General features: G+C 41.8%; 1 protein-coding gene across 2 annotated transcripts in view; it reads right to left on the bottom strand.

Moving 5' to 3' along the window:
• The window catches only part of nrxn2b (neurexin 2b), a 760,536-nt gene that overhangs the window by 325,537 nt on the left and 415,195 nt on the right, over window positions 1–19,804 (bottom strand). For both annotated transcript variants that reach the window (XM_028564156.1, XM_028564158.1), the window contains 2 exons: window positions 8,048–8,221; window positions 3,643–3,762 (listed from right to left, as the gene is read on the bottom strand). In XM_028564156.1, coding sequence (XP_028419957.1) covers window positions 3,643–3,762; window positions 8,048–8,221 — 294 coding nt within the window. The remainder of the gene's footprint in view (window positions 1–3,642; window positions 3,763–8,047; window positions 8,222–19,804) is intronic.

The raw sequence follows: 19,804 nt of genomic DNA, 5'->3' as shown, positions 1-19,804 counted from the left end.
AATACGATTAAGGGAATTAGATTATTAAATGGCTTTTATTCTTGGCAGGGTAGAGAGGACTCTGTATCAGCATTTGGAAAATTATGTGACACTTAAACCAGAGCTAACGGAACACTTTGGTAAGCAGCTACAGTACTTAAGGCCAACTGACTGACTCATCCTCCTATTCAGTTATGCAGACCTGGGATTTAATAACTTAAATATCTGCTTTAAATTTTTTTATGTTTTTTTTAAATAACAGAAACCATATGTGCAAAGAGAACATTAGTTCTACAGGTCATTCCAGGTTTAATAAAGTGTTGCCTGTTGCTGGGGACAGAGTTAACCTTCACCATATCGCAAGCAGCACACATGACTGGCTGATGTCCAACGAGTAATGAAAAAACAAATGACTTCAGTTTATCTGGGATGAAATATCAATGTTGAAAAGAATTCTGCACAATTGGACCTTTGCTCTGTTTAATATCTACCCCATTCAACCGTGAATGTGCATTCATAAATAATAACTGTAGTGTCAATAATTTTGACAACCTTTCCACCCAGAGTAAAACAGATGACTGGGCTTAAACTGAGGAAAATTGACGGAAGCTTCTTTCTAACAAACAACGTTTGCCAAGTAAAACTCGACTCTTAAGTGTGCCATTAGGGCTGTATGTTCACTGCAGGTGTGTGACTGTTTTATGTTACAGTATTTCTTTAGCAGGCACTTTGCTGTTTGAATAGAGCAGTGTAGTCCACTGCACATGCAGCCACACACATATACTATACACCTAAGGCCCCTCTTGCCTATCGGCAATGCCACCCACAAACAGCAGTGTAGGGAGGATAATCCATAATGGTAATTTCAAATCCCCTTCAGAGAATGAAAAGCATGGGGCAATTACTCCATTCAAACGTATACTTTTCTTTGAAAGTGAAATGCAAAGTGAAGTACATGCATGTGTGAGAGATAATATAAACAGTGTGTGTGACTGGGAGGTTACATACAGTAGAAGGTGTGTGTGTGTGGATGTATGTGTACTGTACGCATGCAGTGCATTTCTCACAGTACAGCTGCTGAGTGCGAGATAAAGACCGGGATCATATGGCAGGGTGGCTCTTTGTGATTTGTGATTTTACCGGCCCTATTTCTGTCCCTTCTTTTGATGACATGCATCCATAGCCTTTGTAAGGCTACAAAGAGATGCAACCCATACACCTGTTTATCCCTGCCCCATTCTCATTATGTATGCAGACGCAGAAAGGTACAATAGAAAGCCTTTTTCTTTTCTGTGGCTACAGTAAAAAAAAAAAACAAGTGAAAGCTTTATTTACTCTGGAGAGCGCAACCCCTGGCGATAGGGCTGTGAGCCAACAATGCAAGTCGTCCGTGTCCACTGCAGATGATGCAAGATCATCCACACCTGGAGCATTGGTTTCACACGCAAATTAAACACGCTACCCGACGTGATAATTCCTACCTTAGATTTCAGAGCAAGTTCAAGAAAAATCCCCCGCAGGTTGGCACGTTCAAGAGAAATGTAGATCTGGTTATTGTGCAAGTCCAGAAAAAACGCTCAAGGATACAAGGGGACGCTTGTGTGGCGAGAAGTACGAGAAAACGCAACAAGAAGAAAGAGAAGACAATGAAGACAAGGAGCCAAAGGTTTAACCCGGGGGCAGGCTCACAAGGTCAAGGGATGAAATGTGTTTTTCAAAGTTCCAAGCGGACAGAAATAAAGACTGGAGGATAGGTCTAGAGATGTGGAGCTGCTGTGAGGAAGGAAAGCAGCAATAGAAACCAGCTAGAGCAATGCATGCACACTAAAAGAGGCTGACACACTGTTGCATAACACATTTGGAAAATATATATTTGTATTTACTCGTTAATTGGACAGTTTTATGTGTTAAGTCACTATGCATTTTCCAGCTTTATTCAAATCAAATGTGCACTTAAAGTGTGACAGAAGTTTGCCCTTGGAGTCTTATTTTGATCCAATGGTCGCTTAGATACTGTGAATGTGTTACACTGTAGTATGGCAATCCCTCACCAAGAAAACATTGCATTAAGACAACGAGTGGAGGGCAGTGAACTTTAAACAGCAGCTAATGAACTCATTATACTGGTACTGCATGTTCACCATGTTGATACTCTCACATGTGTGTGATTTTCATTAAGTTTGACGTAATTTAGTGCTGACAGATTGTCATTTTTCTGTCTGCAGTTGCACAATACCTTTGTTCAGGCTGCTGGTCCTTCCCTCCACTCTACACACTCTCACAAAACAGACACACATCTCCTAGTTTTCTCCACAAAACACGCGTTGGTATGCTCCCTGGTGGCACACAGCTCTACCTGTCATCTTTGCAGCCAGCACAGTAAAACTTGTGAACACTCCCCACAGGCAACACATCGAATGCAGGAATCAGCACCCCTCTCCTCCGCTCTCTTCATCATTTGCTCTCCCCTCTCAAGGAGCGGAGGATCTCTCTGCTTATCTCGGCAAGGCTGTCATGCCGACGGAGCAATTATTATTGCCTTCCTTCTCCTAGCTGGAGTCTTCCGAGAGCCAAAAGAAGCGCCTTGCTAATCATTCCCTTACTGTCACGCCCAATCATATTCTGTCTAGCTAACATGGCAACCGGCATAACAACAACCACAGATAAACTCCATCACAAATGAAACAGACTGGTTAAAAAAAAGAAAAAAAAGAATGTGAGGGTGAAACAGCTTAACTCAGCACCCACAACTTAATAAGCAAACAAAGACGTATGCAAACAAGTCTATTAGCCTGTCACCCTGCCTCTGCCCCTGTTTAAATCAAGCCTGTGAGGAGTGCTGAATTCTAATTGTACATTATCAAGCTCTGCTACATATGCAAATCTTACAACGCTGCACAACATAGCCATCTGAACAAATCTTTCATTATCATATTGCAGTTTCACCTGTTGCATCTGGACAATTGAAGTCTTTCATTGCAACTAGTTCACACCTGAGACTATCTATGCAAATGTGTACAATGTAGCATCACTGGGCACTCAGCAAAAGCATCAGCCACAATCATATTACAATAAACACAGACTGCCAAACTCAGGAAAGAAATACTTCTAAAATAAAAAATAAAAAATAAAATCTACTTTGCTCTCTTCTCCATGCTCTCCTTCCTGAACTCCCATGCTGGCAGCCACCCAGCAGGTGACCACATGGCAGGGACACAGGACTTTAATCACCGTTTCTCCTCACAGTGTGTGTTTGCGGTGCCTCAGGAACCGAGGAGCCAATCTCACGGTGAACTCTAGAGTTGTGCAATCCGAGGTGTTACTATGAATAACGTGTTAGCGATAGAACGTTAGGAGTGAAAAGTTAAGCGTAGCGCAATATGTGTGGGCCCGCTGAAGTGAGGTGATGCGGCCTTGTTGACTAATGTTTTGATTTTAAGACATAAATTGTTGGCAGTAATATGTTAACACATTTTCCTTAAACCTGTGAAGAAGGAACAGCAGCCTTTGAGTGCCACTTAAGCAGCAGAAATGCAAAGTTGCCCGTGTAAGTCCTATCGCCAGCTATCAGCCTAACAATATCTCCACCTGCGCCACTCGCTCCAGCCACACACACTCACAACCATGACAGTCGTTAAAAAAATAAATAAAAGTTTCACTCACGATCGTTGCAAAATGAACCTCCATAGGACGTCATCGTGCAGTCGCAGGTGAAGCCCTCCCACTGCTGGAGACACACCCCCTGATGGTAGCAAGACTCCTCCGTACAGGTGGTACTGGGTCCTGAGGGCATAACAAAGACAGTGTTTTCAATTTAGAGATATATGACATTCACATGGAGGATCACACATGAGGCAAATGGTATAGCAGTCGTAGCATTTTCAGCACTCCTGGCGGTCCACTTCTCTCGTCAATGAGAACTGACAACCCCTCGAATGCTGCGTTTGGAAATAGAAATTTACATTCAAGCCCCCGCTGGTTTTCTACTACCAGTACTGTGAATCCCACAGAGAATCAACACCTTCTGCGTCCTCCAGCTCACTGTGGTGGCAAAGAGTGGTTGGTGCAAAGTTGCTGAGCCAAACTAGGGCTTGGAAAGTAAAACACGGATTTACATTTGTCAGGCATGGAGATGCCAACGGGATGCTCGTGCTGCTCCGTTTCTGCTGGATGTGTGATTAGGCAACACTGTTTGTTAACCAATTAGCCATATGAACGCCATAAGCTGATGTATCTAGAGTCACTCCATGCGTGTTACAGGAGAGGTTTACAACATTACAAGCCTGTCTTGACGGTCCCATATTATGCTAACTTTCAGGTTCATACTTGTATTTTGGGTTTCTACTAGAACATGTTTAAACACTCTACATCTTGGACTATATACCTGTCCTCGCACATTCTAAATATCCTAAACTTTTAGACATCCCTCAACACTTTTTTCTGAACTGTCTGAATATACCTGTATTCACCCTCTGTCTGGAATGCTCCATTTTAGCGCCGGTCTCTTTAAGTCTCCCTCCAGAAAAAGCCCAGTCTGCTCTGATTGGTCAGTGTTTCCGGGTCTCAGCGTCTCTCATTGCAGCCGGGGAATGACTGTAACAGCACCGTAGCGGCTCTTTCTACCTATATAAATTATCGTTGTGACATCACAACCGCACGGAAGTCCTGACGGCTCGTTTAAAGGCACAGTTTCTGAATAAAGGCTGTGTGCATTTCTCTGTGGATTGAGCGTTTTGATACTTTCACAGTATTTCTAAAGCACCTCGACCTGCTTTATAATAAAAAAAGACATGGGAATCTCACTTTTTACAATAAGAACATTTAAACAAGTGTTCTTGCTATAATCATCCCTCCTGTTCATACTGGCAATTAAAAGATCCCCTTCTATTCACTTGATTTGTCTAACTCAAGACAGCCGAAGCCATGCCGGGGGATGTTGTCACTTACATTGAAAGGGATTAGGAAGGGATCTCATAATGGCCAGTATGCACAGGAGGAATAACAGCAAGACAAACCTGCTTCAATATTCATTTGGACAACTGACTACTAAACAAGTGTGAACTGGTCCTTTAACTCTATGTAGTTCAAGGCTTGTTCATTAGCGTGAAGGACCTAAACTAAAACAAACATTTTCATACCTGCGGTGAAAGACCCAAGAGCTAAATGATAGATGAAAGATTAGGATGTAGATCAAGGCTTAGTCCTAAAAATAAGTACGTGTGGTGGTTGTCATGTTGGTGGTGGTGGGGATTCTCACTGATTAAACAAACATTTCCAAAGAACCATGGTTCAGTGCCAGACTAATTTGTTTCTGCATAGATAAACAGACAGCCCAGTGTGCCATTTACAAATGGCCCAATTAAAAACACGCACATACACACACACCATCAGAAAATATAAAATACATAAAATCGCAGATGTATGAGAGCTTCTACTTTGTGCTCCAAAAATTGTCCACTTAAATGCATCAGCTTGTTCTGTTAGTAGTTCCTAAATGCCCCATTAATTACTTGCTAATAAAAGGGTCCCTTTAGGAGCTAATTAAGCATTGTCATAAATAATAACCAAGTCATGTAATCACTTCCTCACTCTTCTATCAACTATTGATTGGCCAAACACTTCCTCTGTGTGGCTGCCTGAGAACCTGTTATTAGGTGCCTTGGGTTTTTTGGAGCATAAAACTCCATCTGCTGCCTTTCCTCCAAATGTTGAGGGAAATCTGCACAACATAGGGAGCCAGGGAGCCTAGCGTCACTGTAAAACCTAAAGTGAACACACATCTCCACTCCCGCACTGCAGTCACCTGCACCTACAACTGACAGCTGGGCTACGACTGAAACATCTGCTCACACATTAGGCCATGGAGCTCATCTTAAGATACAGCCAGGCTCTCGCTTCAGAATGAAATGCATTTTCGAAGGAGGCTTAAAATTGTTTTACTAGTGCTGTACATTTTTTAAGTTGTCAGAGAATCTTCAAGTTATTAATTTTGCTGCTAATCCACATTTGCAATATGTAGTATTTAGCTATATATATATATATATATATATATATATATATATATATATATATATATATATATATGTATTTCTTTTCTTGCTTTCTGGCCTTGCTTCCTTGTTCTTCTCCTCTTGCGCAGTGAGTCAGCAACACTGTTTATGTACCTGCGCTTCAACTCTCTCAGTGTCGGTCTCCTCTCCGCCCCCCCCCACCGTCTTGTTCTTTGTTGTTGTGATCCGCTGAGTCAGTAAAGAGCTACAAGAACACACTCACTGTTCTGCCCTTTGTTTGGCCTTAGGTCTACTGAGACTGGACCGGCAGCCACCTCTGACCACTCAGCCTCCCCCGGTGCACAAGGTAACAATGACCCCCCCGAACCAGGTGGGTCAGGACTCTGGCAGTGATCCATTGCCAGGGCAACGCTGCACTTTGGAAAAGTCATCTTCGTTACTTTTGCTAGTGCTTTACAAAAACCAGGAATCACAGCTTGGATCTGAGCCGTTGTTGTTAGAGAAGATTGATCAATACTGTTTTATGGTAAAGTTGTAATTTAACTGATCTGATGTCAGTGTTTGGCTTTGCTGCTAAAAGCTAAGGTATAATAGCCAGAATTTGATTATAGTGAATTATATTAAGTAGTCAAGTGTTTTTGATGTGTTCCTGTAATATACTGTATATGTATATAATACAAGGACTTGCAACAGCCTCAGGTCTATGTTTACTATTATTTGTCAAAATGATCACCCAAAACTGGTCAATTGCACCTGCTCAGCTCCACCATTACATTACCATTACACCTCCAATCATTAACTAATATTAGCATCCATTTTGGGTGCCTGGCGGAGTCAATATTATAGCTTAATGCAGCTTTAAACAGCGTTTGGAGGAACGTAATTGTGGTGTATAACTGTAGGCAGGTAATAAGGCGGGCTGGCAGAAGCAGTAGCGTTAGGGATTGAGGAGGAGGGAGGGGGGGGAAAGGAGCTGGATCAGTGCCGCATCGAGTGGGCCAGTGCGGCCCTCAGGGAAATCAAGTCTGTGCTCTCAGACACTCAGCACGCCATTGAGACGTGGTGGCGGGGGTGGGTGGTGTGGGGGTGGTGGTAAAGGCTGGGGTGTGTGGAAGTGGAAATGCTTTAGCCAAAATCCACTGTTATACCCAGGATTAACTACCCGGCACAGGAGCCATGCAGGCTGAGACATGGTGGCGAACAGCAGCACAGCAGAAGTAAAAAAAAAAAAAATACTAAAACAAATGCAAGATTGATGAGGTAAAAGCCAATAAGGGCGGGGGGGTTGCTGAGATTAGCCACACTGACAATAACATTAGAGGAGAGATACCTCCCGCATGCAGCTCTTAAGGGGCAATAGAGAGGATATACGGAGGACAGGGGCTCAGATTGTAAAGACCTCCCAGAGCTGGGAGAATTTGGGGCGGGGTTCCTGTTGTAAATCAGGAAACAGCCACAGAATCACGCACCAAATGACTGCACTGGTGTGTCTCTCTTCTGACAGCTCAGCGCAGGTCTCAAAATGTCCTTTTGTACTGTGAGACCGACTTGAAAAGAACCTGTTTACCTTTCTAAGTAACAATTAATGGAACATATTATTAGTGTCTGAAACATTTGGAAAATCAAATACTAGAAGTTGTTTTGTTTTTTTATCTCCGTCTCTAAATGACAGATTAGTTAAATTAAAAACAGATTCCAATCCCACCACAGATTTGTTTTCCTTATAATTATCTGTCATCTTCTCACACTGAGCTATCCTTAATGACAAATTGTAAAAAAAAAAAAAAAAAAAAAATGGAGACATTCCGCAAGAATGCTGGGTTATACACTAAATGATAATGCAAACACTTGAGGCAATTGCCACTTACTTTCCCCTGTTGATTTGCAGGAGAGATGATTGTTATGTTATCCATATCCAAATATGTTTTTTTTTATAGTAATTAGGGGAATTTAGCTAAAAGCTTTTGATATGGAGGGTTACACATTATTTGAACTATTACTGTACAGTATGTTAAAGTCTGTCGGTCGCGGCCATCGCTTTTTTTTTTACAACTCACCATCGCAGCCTCGTTCCACCTGGCCCACCCTGTGGAGGGCATCTGCGATCAGGTCAGGGAGTCTCCCGTTCAGGTCCATGGAGGCCAGGCAGCCCTGGTACCCGTCCCGGGATGCAATCAGCTTGGGCAGATTGCTGTACATGTTCTTTGTCACGCCACCGATGTACAGCTCCCCTGCAAGAAAAGAAAAAAAAAAACACACACACACACACACACACACACACACACACACACACACACACACACACACACACACACACACACACACAGCACGTGAGAAAGATTTCAGATCCTTCAAATGTTTAAATAAACTGAAGATGCAGAGAATTAAACAATGAGACAATATCCACTTTCATGTAGGAGTTCTTTAAATCGAGACACACAACATTATTAGCAGTGCTAGGGAGGCTAAGATAACACAACCCAGTGGTGAGATGATTCAACATCAAAAACTAATTTAAATGTCAGGGTAAGGAAGCAGAAACGGGGATTAACAATTCAAGATCTTTTATTATATTTTTTTTTCCTAATATATTCTACCTCTGATCACTGCAAAGTATAATTCATCATTTTGTTGTTGTTGCTGCTGCTGCAAGCAGGTGACAAAGTGTAAATCACAAGTTTGGTAAGTCAGTAAATATTTCAACAATAAATGGGACATAGAGACACCAATTTACAACTGCATTTGCAGTTTCACTCAATGTGTTTCACTCAATGTCATCTTAACAAATGCTCAAGGTACCATTGACACACAATGACATGGAAATCTTAAAAAACAACGTTGTTCAGCACAAGAGAACTTTGAAAAGGGATGTTGAAGACGAAAGGTTGATAAAAAGAAGTAGTGCAGAAAAGACTGTGGTATTTATTCACAAAAACTTAACTGGAAAAAAGGTAGAAACAATTTAACCAGGAACACTTAATACAACTAAATTTAGCTAATGTAAACTAATGAAAGTTGAAGCTCACAGCAAGCTGCCACCTCCTGTTGCTCTTCTCCAGTGAATGGCATTTTACTATCTCAGCCGTGCCTAACTGGAACATACCACCTGCCCAGGGAAGTATAGGGGGGAGCTAAACTGAGAGCAAGCATCACAATCATACAAAATAATTAACTAAACATTAATGTAACATTTTTGAGTTACTAATGGTATCATCATTTATTTACGGACACCGATTAAGCCCACCAAATGTAAGATAATGTAATTTCTTGCAGAAATATTTTTACTACCTTCCTACACCTTAACATGGCCCAGTCCCTCCCTGCCAAGAGGATGATGAGGCACACCTGTTTGCACTTTCCCTGATTGATTAGCTGATTCACCCCAGCTTCCAATGCACAAAAATATTTTTTTCTTAGCACAACTGGAGCAAAAGTGCAATAAATACACCGGCACTTTTTGCACTTTTATTATTACAGTTACTTCTTAAGATGTCGTATTGTCTGTACAGTCATATGTGTCCTTCTTTTCTGTCCTAAGATGCTTTGTTGACCTTACGTTTATGATTTTATGTTGATGTTATTTAATTTTTTTGTTGATTTTAGAATGGCTTTCCTGTTACATGTTTGTCTTGTGAAGCAACAGATTGTAGCACCATGCCCAAGACAAATTTGCCCTCGGGGACAATAAAGTGTATTCTATTCTATCTAGAGTGGGAATAACTCCAGTTATAAACACACTACAGGGAGGAGGAGAGTGGCGATCAACAAGGGAACAAGACTGAGATCACACTGACAAACATCTCTTATTGATACTGTACATGACACAATACTGTCTGTGATTAGTGTGCTCAAAGATGAAATCCCTCCTTTGTGTTGCTGTCGTTAAAGGCTAAATAAGCAAGCCTTTGACCCATCTGTGGGTGTATAGACACATTGTGTTGTGTGTCGCTGATCCACTGTGAAGGCGTGTGCGCACGTAGGTGACAGTAAGCATTACATTACAGTTTTTTTTTTAAAGCCAAGCTGTGTAATGTTGGGAGGTATGCTTCTGATGTCCCCTGACAAAATGGTTGTCACTGCAGAGGCTCTAACAACATGTTTTGACGATCATTTAGAGACAGTTGACATGAATAGTACGGCATCAAGCCTGACACATTGGAAATGACATGGGATGCTTCACATTTGCTGCTTCAGAAAGCTTTATTCCGGGCGCCTGGGTAGCTCACCTGGTAGAGCGCGCGCCCCCGTATATGGAGGCTCATTCCTCGACGCAGCAGCCCAAGGTTTGACTCTGAACCTGCAGCCCTTTGCTGCATGTCATCCCCCCTAATCTTTCCCCTGTCTTCAGCTGTCATATACAACTAAAGGCCTAAAATGCCCCACAAAAAAGTGTCTTCATAAAAGCTTTATTCCGTGAGCCCCAGGGTTTAAAAATTCAGAAAGACTCCACATTGCAGGGAAGCATGTTGTTTCATTTACGGACTAATGCACAATTGGGTATATGATGTACAAATGTGATAATCTGCCGTTTGACTATGTAGCACATTCATGTGGAAACACTGTTTTCACATATCAATTAACACGAACTTAAAACAACTTTGAATTACTCTACATGGAGGAGGAGAGTGGTGATCAACAGGGAACAAGGCTGAGATCACACTGACAAACATCTCTTATTGATACTGTACATGACACAATACTGTCTGTGATTAGTGTGCTCAAAGATGAAATCCCTCCTTTGTGTTGCTGTCGTTAAAGGCTAAATAAGCAAGCCTTTGACCCATCTGTGGGTGTATAGACACATTGTGTTGTGTGTCGCTGATCCACTGTGAAGGCGTGTGCGCACGTAGGTGACAGTAAGCATTACAATCACCAAGAGACAGAGAATTGACTTTTTTTTCCATTCTTTTTTTTTTTTAAAGCCAAGCTGTGTAATGTTGGGAGGTATGCTTCTGACGTCCCCTGACAAAATGGTTGTCACTGCAGAGGCTCTAACAACATGTTTTGACGATCATTTAGAGACAGTTGACATGAATAGTACGGCATCAAGCCTGACACATTGGAAATGACATGGGATGCTTCCTGTTTGCTGCTTAAGAAGCTTTATTCCAGGCGCCTGGGTAGCTCTCCTGGTAGAGCGCGCCCCCGTATATGGAGGCTCATTCCTCGACGCAGCGGCCCAGGGTTCAACTTTGACCTGCGGCCCTTTGCTGCATGTCATCCCCCTTATCTCTCCCCTGTCTTATACAACTAAAGGCCCCACACAATTTTGCTTTAAACAGCTCTATTCAGTGAGCTTGTCCACGAAGTCTTCTGGGATAACATGAGAATAAACACAGCAGCACTTTCTCATGAAGGAAGCAGAATTTGTAAAACCTCAGCCAGATGATAAAGCTGAGTTCTGGAATATCTCAGGGCTCAAGCACAATTAAGGTCTCTTTACATTACAACATAAAAGGAAATATCCATCCACTCTTAAGGCAAATTACTTTCTCTCATTCTCTCTTTCTCTCTCTCTCTCTCTCTCTCTGTCTCTGTCTCTCTCTTCTTCCCTCAGCTCTCTGTTCTGCAGAGTTGTAAAAGAAAACGCCAAGTGAAATTATGAAAAACACAAAGAGGCCTTTGATGTAGGTGCATATGAATAAACACAGTTTGAAATGCTTCAGGCATTTCTCATCTCAAAAAAAGTCCCAGTTCATCTTTAAATACACATTAAATGGGGCGCCTGGATGGCTTAGCTGTTAGAGCGTGCGCCCCCATGTACAAAGGCTCAATCCTTGTCGCAGCAGCCACAGGTCCAACTCTGACCTGCAGCCCTTTCCTGCATGTCATCCCCTCCCTCTCTCCCCTTTCACATCTTCAGCTGTCCTGCATAATAAAGGCCTAAAATGCCCCAAAAAATAATCTTTAAAATAAAAAGTAGGCATAAAATAAACATCCAGGCAAAAATGTTGTCTACACACATGAGGGAAGATCCTGCTACAAAGATAGGGCAATCACAACAACAAACAAATTACTTTTTCCCAGCTGAAAACCAGACCTTTCAACTTTAGCACTCTGAGAGGCAATGAGCCACAAGGTCAATTTTATGTGGACTTTGTGTAATGGAATGAGTCAATGATGTTTGCCAACTTCTCTCTGGAATTAATGAGTACTTGACACTTAATATTTCCCAGCTGGGGCTCCCGGGCATTACAATCAATACAACGAATTCATTAGCTGTCCGAATGAGTGATGTCCTGAAATCGTGGCTGTAGAGAACCATTTAGCAAATAAGAAATTATCGGTTTGGACTAATCTCCAAAAGAACAAACTGCACATTTCCTGCAAGGAGTCAACAGCATGTTTGAGATTCCACTGCATAACCAGGGTAGATAAAAGTAGAGTGAGGGCTGCACCAGATGTACTGTACAAATTGGTCATGCGAGTTTTGTTTTTTCCTTCAGCAAAGTAAAAACTGCAGAAGATGAATAAATATGCAGCACGCATACACGCACACACCCACTCAGACAACTGGGCTCTCATTGTGTTCAATGTTTGGAGCTGAATACTTTCATTTGAATTACAGATTTCTTTGGGAAAAGTATTGATTTCCTTCATTTGAGCCATGAACAGTTTGTCTCGCAGCATACATTACAGCTTATCCACCTTGATTTTAAATGCAACAGTGTCACTAGAGTCCAGCTCCTGATATTTAAAGCCTGCTAGCAGCCAAGTTAGCATGTGATAAATTCACAATGTCATACAAAACAGTGACCCAAGTGGTGCTACATGCATGCCTTAACTATTATGCATCACCAGGGACATTTTTGGCTTTTACATTTTCTGATCATTTTGGCTGCATGTGGCATACATTTTATTTTTTTTTATTTTAACTTTGAAAGTTCAACCTCAGCTCCTATAGAAAAGTTTAAAACTGTGTAGCCCAAAAATACAGACACTCAGATTATTAAGGACAAAAAAATGTCCCCATTGACGCCCATTAAAACCACAATTTTTGATTACACGATCCTTACAGCATGCACTCATGTATTCTTTCACACCAGGCTTTCAACTTAGAGCAAAAATCATAGTTGTGACCGTTTTCCACCAGATTTAGCCAATCGCTCATGTTTGCCCTGTGGGGCAAATACATGCTATTTTCCTGGTTTCCACTAAGGGCATTGCTGCTGTATTACGGAGCAATGCAGCGTTTGATGCAATGCATCAAAATCCGTGTTGCTGGTAATCATTGACATATCCCAGACTGTGAACAAAAATCCCCCCAGCATTTAGTATACTGAAAATAAAGTTTTATGTTCAGTAGCATTTTGTAAACAAACAATTAAAGGGTTTCAATTCTGAAAAAGATTGAATATTTAGTAGGGATAATCAGGACTGAAGTTTGTCTAAAGATTTAATAACTCAGTAAAAGTGGAAAATAATATGAATATACAATTTAAGGCCGTTTTGTTTTTATATATTTGCTGAAGAAATATACTCCTGCAAGGTTTGTTTTTCCACTTAGGTATCCAATAAATAACACCAAGCGTTTTGAGTGTATCTTGGTGCTCATACTTAATGATCCGGGATATGGATAAGACTGATATTTGACTGCTAAGTGTTTTTGCCATTTATACTACTTCATCTATGTTTTTCGGCTTACAGTTTCCGAAACCGTTCTAAAGTGGCCAGGTTCGATTGGTGAGTAACCATTTTCCTCTCCGACAGAAACTGTAAGCTGGTCTGGCTCTGCTGTCCCAGCAGTGATGAATGCCTAAGAGCTCAGAGCGATGGACAAGACGGGACCAATTACAGCCTCCCAGGCATCGCCAGAGACCACCACCTCCACATCTCTATGGTTACCATAATGACCTCTCAGGGGCCGAGGGGAGGAGTTGGGATGCTATCATATGGGGCCCTGGTGTGCCACTGACAGCAAAATCTGGAGGAGCACACTGATTTAACATTTGCACTGGACAATTTTTCAGAGGGTTTTAAAGTGAAATATATATTTATTTATTTTTTCCTTGACAGTGGTGGAACTATGTACATGTACTAAAGTACAAGTCTGAGGTACTTGTACTTTACTTGAGTCTTTTCTTTTCATGCCACTTTCCACTCTGCTACACTTCAGAGAGAAATATTGTACTTTTTACTCCACTACATTCATATGACAGCTTTAGTTACTACTTTACACATTAAGATTGTTTAACACAAAGCAGATGTGGTTTATAAAATACAACACTTTCATTGCGCCACGGGGCAACCCTCTGTCTCCGCACGCGTTATGACTCCTTGGTCAGACCCCTGAGTCCTTGGTCAAACCCCTGAGTCCTTGGTCAGACCCTGAGTCCTTGGTCAGACCCCTGAGTCCTTGGTCAGACCCCTGACGCCTTTTACGTGAGACGATCCCCCGCCCCGGCGACGTGACACGGTTGGGGCGCACTGAGGACAGTCCGCCCCGGTTGACAGCCGCACCGGTAGCAGGGGGCCCCGTCCCTCCCCGCGGGGAGAAAGGGTGCAGCAAGGGTTATTGACGTAAAAGTCGCATCAAATCCGCCTTGGTTGTTCACACTGCGGCCGCATTGAAAAAAAAATCTGACTTGGGTCTGATTCAGGACCACATATGGGTTTGGGTCACTTTTGCCTGCAGTCTGAACGTAGCCAGTGTGTGAAACCTCGTATATCCAGTTTTGCTGATCTGCCAATTTGACCTGTGAGCAGGGACGGACTGACAATTCCAGTTCTGGAAAAGTCCAGAACGGCCGTCCAACCGACGACAAAAACGTCTAATAAAGCGATATTAACCGCCAACAGCAGGGGGCGCTAATACGATCACTTACTGTATATGCTACGTGTAAAAGAAACTGAAGAAGAAGAGTAGGCCTACTAGTCTGGCTATCACCAATCCACAGCCTGGTCATGATGAGGGACAGGCAGCAGAGTTAATTTCACATCAGTAAGAGGTACTGGTAAGTGCCAGGAGCAGGGCACATTATAGTAGGCTGCTTTAACCCTATCTTAGCGAATTGCATAGTCAGCTATCAACATGGGTGTGCATCATGATTATGAAAATGATCGTGCCATTTAGTGCTGTTGAACTTAAAGTGTTTAATAATTGAAACGCGTTAGAAATAAATCACGGGTTGACCGCTATTTCACTCGTTGTATATGAGAGGTTGTAGTGAGCTCAGTTTTGCTGCTAGGATGAAGACTATGGTATTAAATTAAACGGGAAAATGTGCTAACAAAGAGGGAGTGGGGCCATATAATTCACCACATTTAACCAAAAAATCCTAGCTTGCACTTTCTGTCTGTCTTCCATCAGAGTGCAGTTTTTCCTTGTCTTTCATATTTGCGTTTACTATTGTGGAACTGGCAAAGACCTGGTGGTTGTTTGTGAAAGCTTCACAGACAAAACTGATAGGGCCTAGTCACTTTCATAATTTCACAGCCTTAATATGAATCAAAAGTGTAATATGACATTGACAAAATATTAAATAGGTTATTCAATGCTAATTCTTTAACACCAAGCAACACATATTATAAGAGTTAATAACCTATCTTTAAAATCATTTGTTTATTCAGGTTGAAGATAGTTGCAGCACAAAAGATGACAGGGAGAGTGCAGGATGTCCCAGGATGCTCTACATCACAGTATTTCACACGGCCCAAGTCAGATAGTCACAGCCTGGAACTATTTTTTGCTTACCACCCTCAGCAAAAGCCTAAACACCTGTCTCTACAGAGAGTGTTTAGTTGTAAAGATGGTACCAACCGCAAATGGTCATCATTGGTTTTGAGATGTTACTTGCTGTGAATACCTTGTCTAATAGGCTACAGTATTGTGGCATAGTATCAGGACATCCTGGCTAGTGTCTGTCGAACATGGCTAGGGGCGAACGGGCGGATGATGGGCCTATTTGGGAGAAAGTCCAGGGCTGGTTTTTAGCCCCAGTCCGTCCCTGCCTGTGAGTCATTGAGGAAATGAGTGGATAACCTTAGGACCCACAGCGACCAATCGCACCTTCTTCTGTGATATCTAGCAAACTTTAAAAAAACATTTTTTAATACCTTACGTTTACTTTCTTAGAGGTGCAATTTGCAAATCCGTGGCTGTTAGATATATTATTCGGTCTGAAAAACTAGCCACTACCAGACAAGAAAAAAGCTCATAGTTTCAATTTCACTGTTTTCATTATATTTGAGTTATCTGCAAGGGGAATGAATTTCATGGGTGTAAGACCCATAACACCCATCTCAGCATCCGCAGAGTGTTTAAAGTGCTTCAGCTTCTGTGGAATGAATAATAATAAAGTTTAGGATTTTTCTATCATGGAAAAAGTTCAGCGTTCAGCTATTCATTCTATCAGTACACCTCTAGACCTGTATTTCATCCTTGGCTGTCATTGGCTCCCAAGTGAAGTGATATACATTACCGTGACATACAGTACATTGTTGATTTCCATCATTAGGAGAAGTTTGATCCTGAGAATCGGCCATGAATCCACAAAGCCTGGTCTCATCCCTAAACAACAATCAGCTCCCTCCTGCCAACTCCCTGGCGAACACAAAGCCGACCATTAACTTTCATTAAATGCTCTATTAAGAACCCCTGCCTAAATCTCGAGTCCTCACTCTCTCTACTCTCCGTTGCTCTGTGTTTTGCTCTCATGCTGGCTCTAATTGACAGAGACTGAATGATTGCTGATGAGAAACAAGAACACATGGAAACGCACAAGTACACACATGCTGTGGGCTCTGCAAATGAATGGCTGGTAGGCAGTGGTGGTTTGTTATAGGCAGGGGCTGGGACAATGGCAGCCAGCAGGAAGATGCAGGGATTGTCTGATTGCTAATTACAGAGGCGCTCCGATCTGCAAAGACGTCACAACAAGACGATTGGTGGGGTGAATAAATGTTGACGCTGCTTGTGTTTTAATTGCCGATGCTAAATCATGAGTTGTGTAATTACGCATGCAAATGGTATAGCAAGAGATGTTTTGAATCCTGCAAGGGGGGAAAAAAAAAAAGACTGAAGGCAACTAAACCTGTAATTATTTGATACTGGAGTGACAACTTTTTTTTTTACTAACAGGTGCATGCTTGCTCGCTCTCAGTTCTATTGTAACCACAGGTGGTGTGATACATTCGTCAGCGTTGGCAGCGAAGTGACGGAGACAAATCTGTAAACAGCATAATTGGAAAACAATGAGTGAGAAGGCAATATTTAACGATTACAATGAGAAAAAATTGACTGTGTCTGCATACATTTTACATGCCGTCACCACAATCAAGGTTCTTTCATATCACAAATTAAGTCCTAGTTTGCTTGCGACGAGGATTGTTTCCAAAAGGTTAAATTATCTTGCGCGGCTATAATTATCTTAACTCTTAAGCAGCTATAACATGAGCTTCTAATGTTTGTGTTGATCATGCACTAATTACCGTTTTTTTTGCATTCCTGCATGTTGTATGACAACAAGAGAAAACAAGATGGAGAGAAAGAAATCAAGTCCTAACTCGCAAATGATTTTAAATCAGGTCATTACAGTCTGTCTAACCTTAGTTACTTTAATAGAAAATATTCCTGCAGCCGTCTGACAACTGTTCATAAGCTATAATTACACAACCATGTGCTGAGCAGTTTGATTCACAATAGGTTATTAGTGGATATAATAATTTCTGATTTGCTAGTCTGTGTCAAAATGGTACATAAGGCCATCTAAAACATACTGTAGCTCCAGTCAATAGTTTAATAATCCTTCTCAATCAGCGAGCAAAGTTTTTTACTTTGCACATTTTTATTGAAATGCACTGGAAAACCAATATCCATAATAATATCCATCCAATAGTGCGTCTTGTCATGCAGTGTCACTAAACTGACAGCAATATCATACTCTTTTCAATGGAATTAAATTGACTGCAAAAGTGGATATTTAGTGTTGTAGGGCAGTGGTTCTCAAACTTTTTTCACGTGAAGGACCCCTAAACCGACCCAAACAAGACCAGAGACCCCCCATTTGATAGGAGATTTGCTTTTCGATGTTTTATTACAGGAAGTGTATAACACCCATGACCAACAATAGTGAAGTCTGTCGTGTCATGTGTTACTTATGGATGGAATTATATTAAAACCTTAGTGTAAAAAAAAAAATGATTTCCATTTTTGCTAGGGACCCCCTTTAAAACCCTCAAAGATCCTTGGGGGATCCCCAGACCCTACTTAGGGAACCACTGTTGTAGGTTTCCAGGGCCGTAATGTGTCCAGCCACCGAATCATGTTTTAATTAAAATTTAAGTCATAACCCTAAATCACATTACACAGGTATTGTTTATTTAGTAACAGAGAACAGCGTTTTTATTTGATTTGTTCACTTCCATCAATCCAGTGTTATGTCTAAGCTGCTGCACATGCAGTTAACAAACACCCTGACGCTATGCTTCACAGCATACCTGAAGTCTCTTAGCTGCTCTATAATCATTTACTGAATAGTGTTGCCTGCTGTAATAAAATTATGCAAGCTGCTACTAACCCATCATTTCCCCACAGGGATGTATACCTCCATTAGAGGAAAGAAAAATACCTGAATTCATAATTTCTAAATCAAAACCAGAGAATAAAACAGTTTGCCACCATGACAACGTCTCATTGACCCCAATGCAATCAGTCGGCAAGGAGTTGTTGAGAGCGCTCCGGATATGTGCCAGTGCTTGCCAGTGACACTTTGTGAACGATTGTATAGTGACACAGACAGGCATCATTACACACTTTCATGCTTCCTTTCTCCCTCCACGAAATGTCACTCCGTGTTGAGTGTCCTTTCGCTTTGCTCCTTCCCGCTGCACTTAGTTTTTTTCTCACTTTGCCCGGTCACTATCATTTACTCTCCATTTTCCTCATATTTGTGTTCATCTCCTTGCCCTTTCCTTTTTCCACCCTCGCTCCTGGCACTCATAACATCCTCCCCTTGTCTTCCTTTATCTCCCCTTCCTGCACCCTCTCCCTTTGCGGTGCTCGGCTCCACCGTGGTCTACTTTTAAAACTGGCATGAATTTTGAATCGATGAATTCTTCAGGTGACACTTTTTGGAGTTGGTCCGCTGAAGCTAAATCAGTAACTGACTGCAGGCTCACAGCTGTTTAAAATGTTACATCTAAATCACTTTGATGTCAGTGAAGTGATTCCAGCTGCGAGTCAAACAATGTGCCCATAACCTGCAGTAAAATCCAGCAGTTATTGTATTATTCACTGCCCATGGAACAGCTCTGCAATTCCACTCCAATCTCTCTCTCCAAGTCTATAATTCTACAGAAAAATAAATCACACAAAATCTATTTCCTTTTGATTGACTCCTTTGATTTTGCCGCCCGAAAGACATGTCTGTCCGATGCATTCTCATGAAAGGGTTTGTATGATATCGTATGAAAACGTATGCACACCAAAACGTATGATATCCTATGAAATTAGGAGACCGCCGGCTGGCTACAAGCTCCATGACGCTGAGCGGCAGTTGCTAGCTGTTTAAGCTGCTACAGAGCTTTGTGACGCCGGCTACAGACCTCAGTTGTTTCATTACGGTTACATTTAGTCCACAAAATATGACAAAAGTTAAGATCAGGCACCAAAACAACTAGTTAATATTAGGAAGATCATGGTTTGGATTGAAACACAACTAAGGAACACACATTTCCTGAGTGAAAGGCTTTCGTTTACCCCGGAAAGCAAACTCCGCTCTCTGGCTTGAAAGTACTGTATGTTAACGACCACACATCCTCCCCAACGACTCTCTACGCTATGTGGGAAATGTAATTGCATACAGTACAGGCCA

This window comes from Perca flavescens, chromosome 19 (genome assembly GCF_004354835.1).
Source record: "Perca flavescens isolate YP-PL-M2 chromosome 19, PFLA_1.0, whole genome shotgun sequence".
NCBI lineage: Eukaryota > Metazoa > Chordata > Actinopteri > Perciformes > Percidae > Perca > Perca flavescens.
Note: the sequence above shows the minus strand (reverse complement) of the source record. Positions and strands in the feature narration are given on the sequence as shown.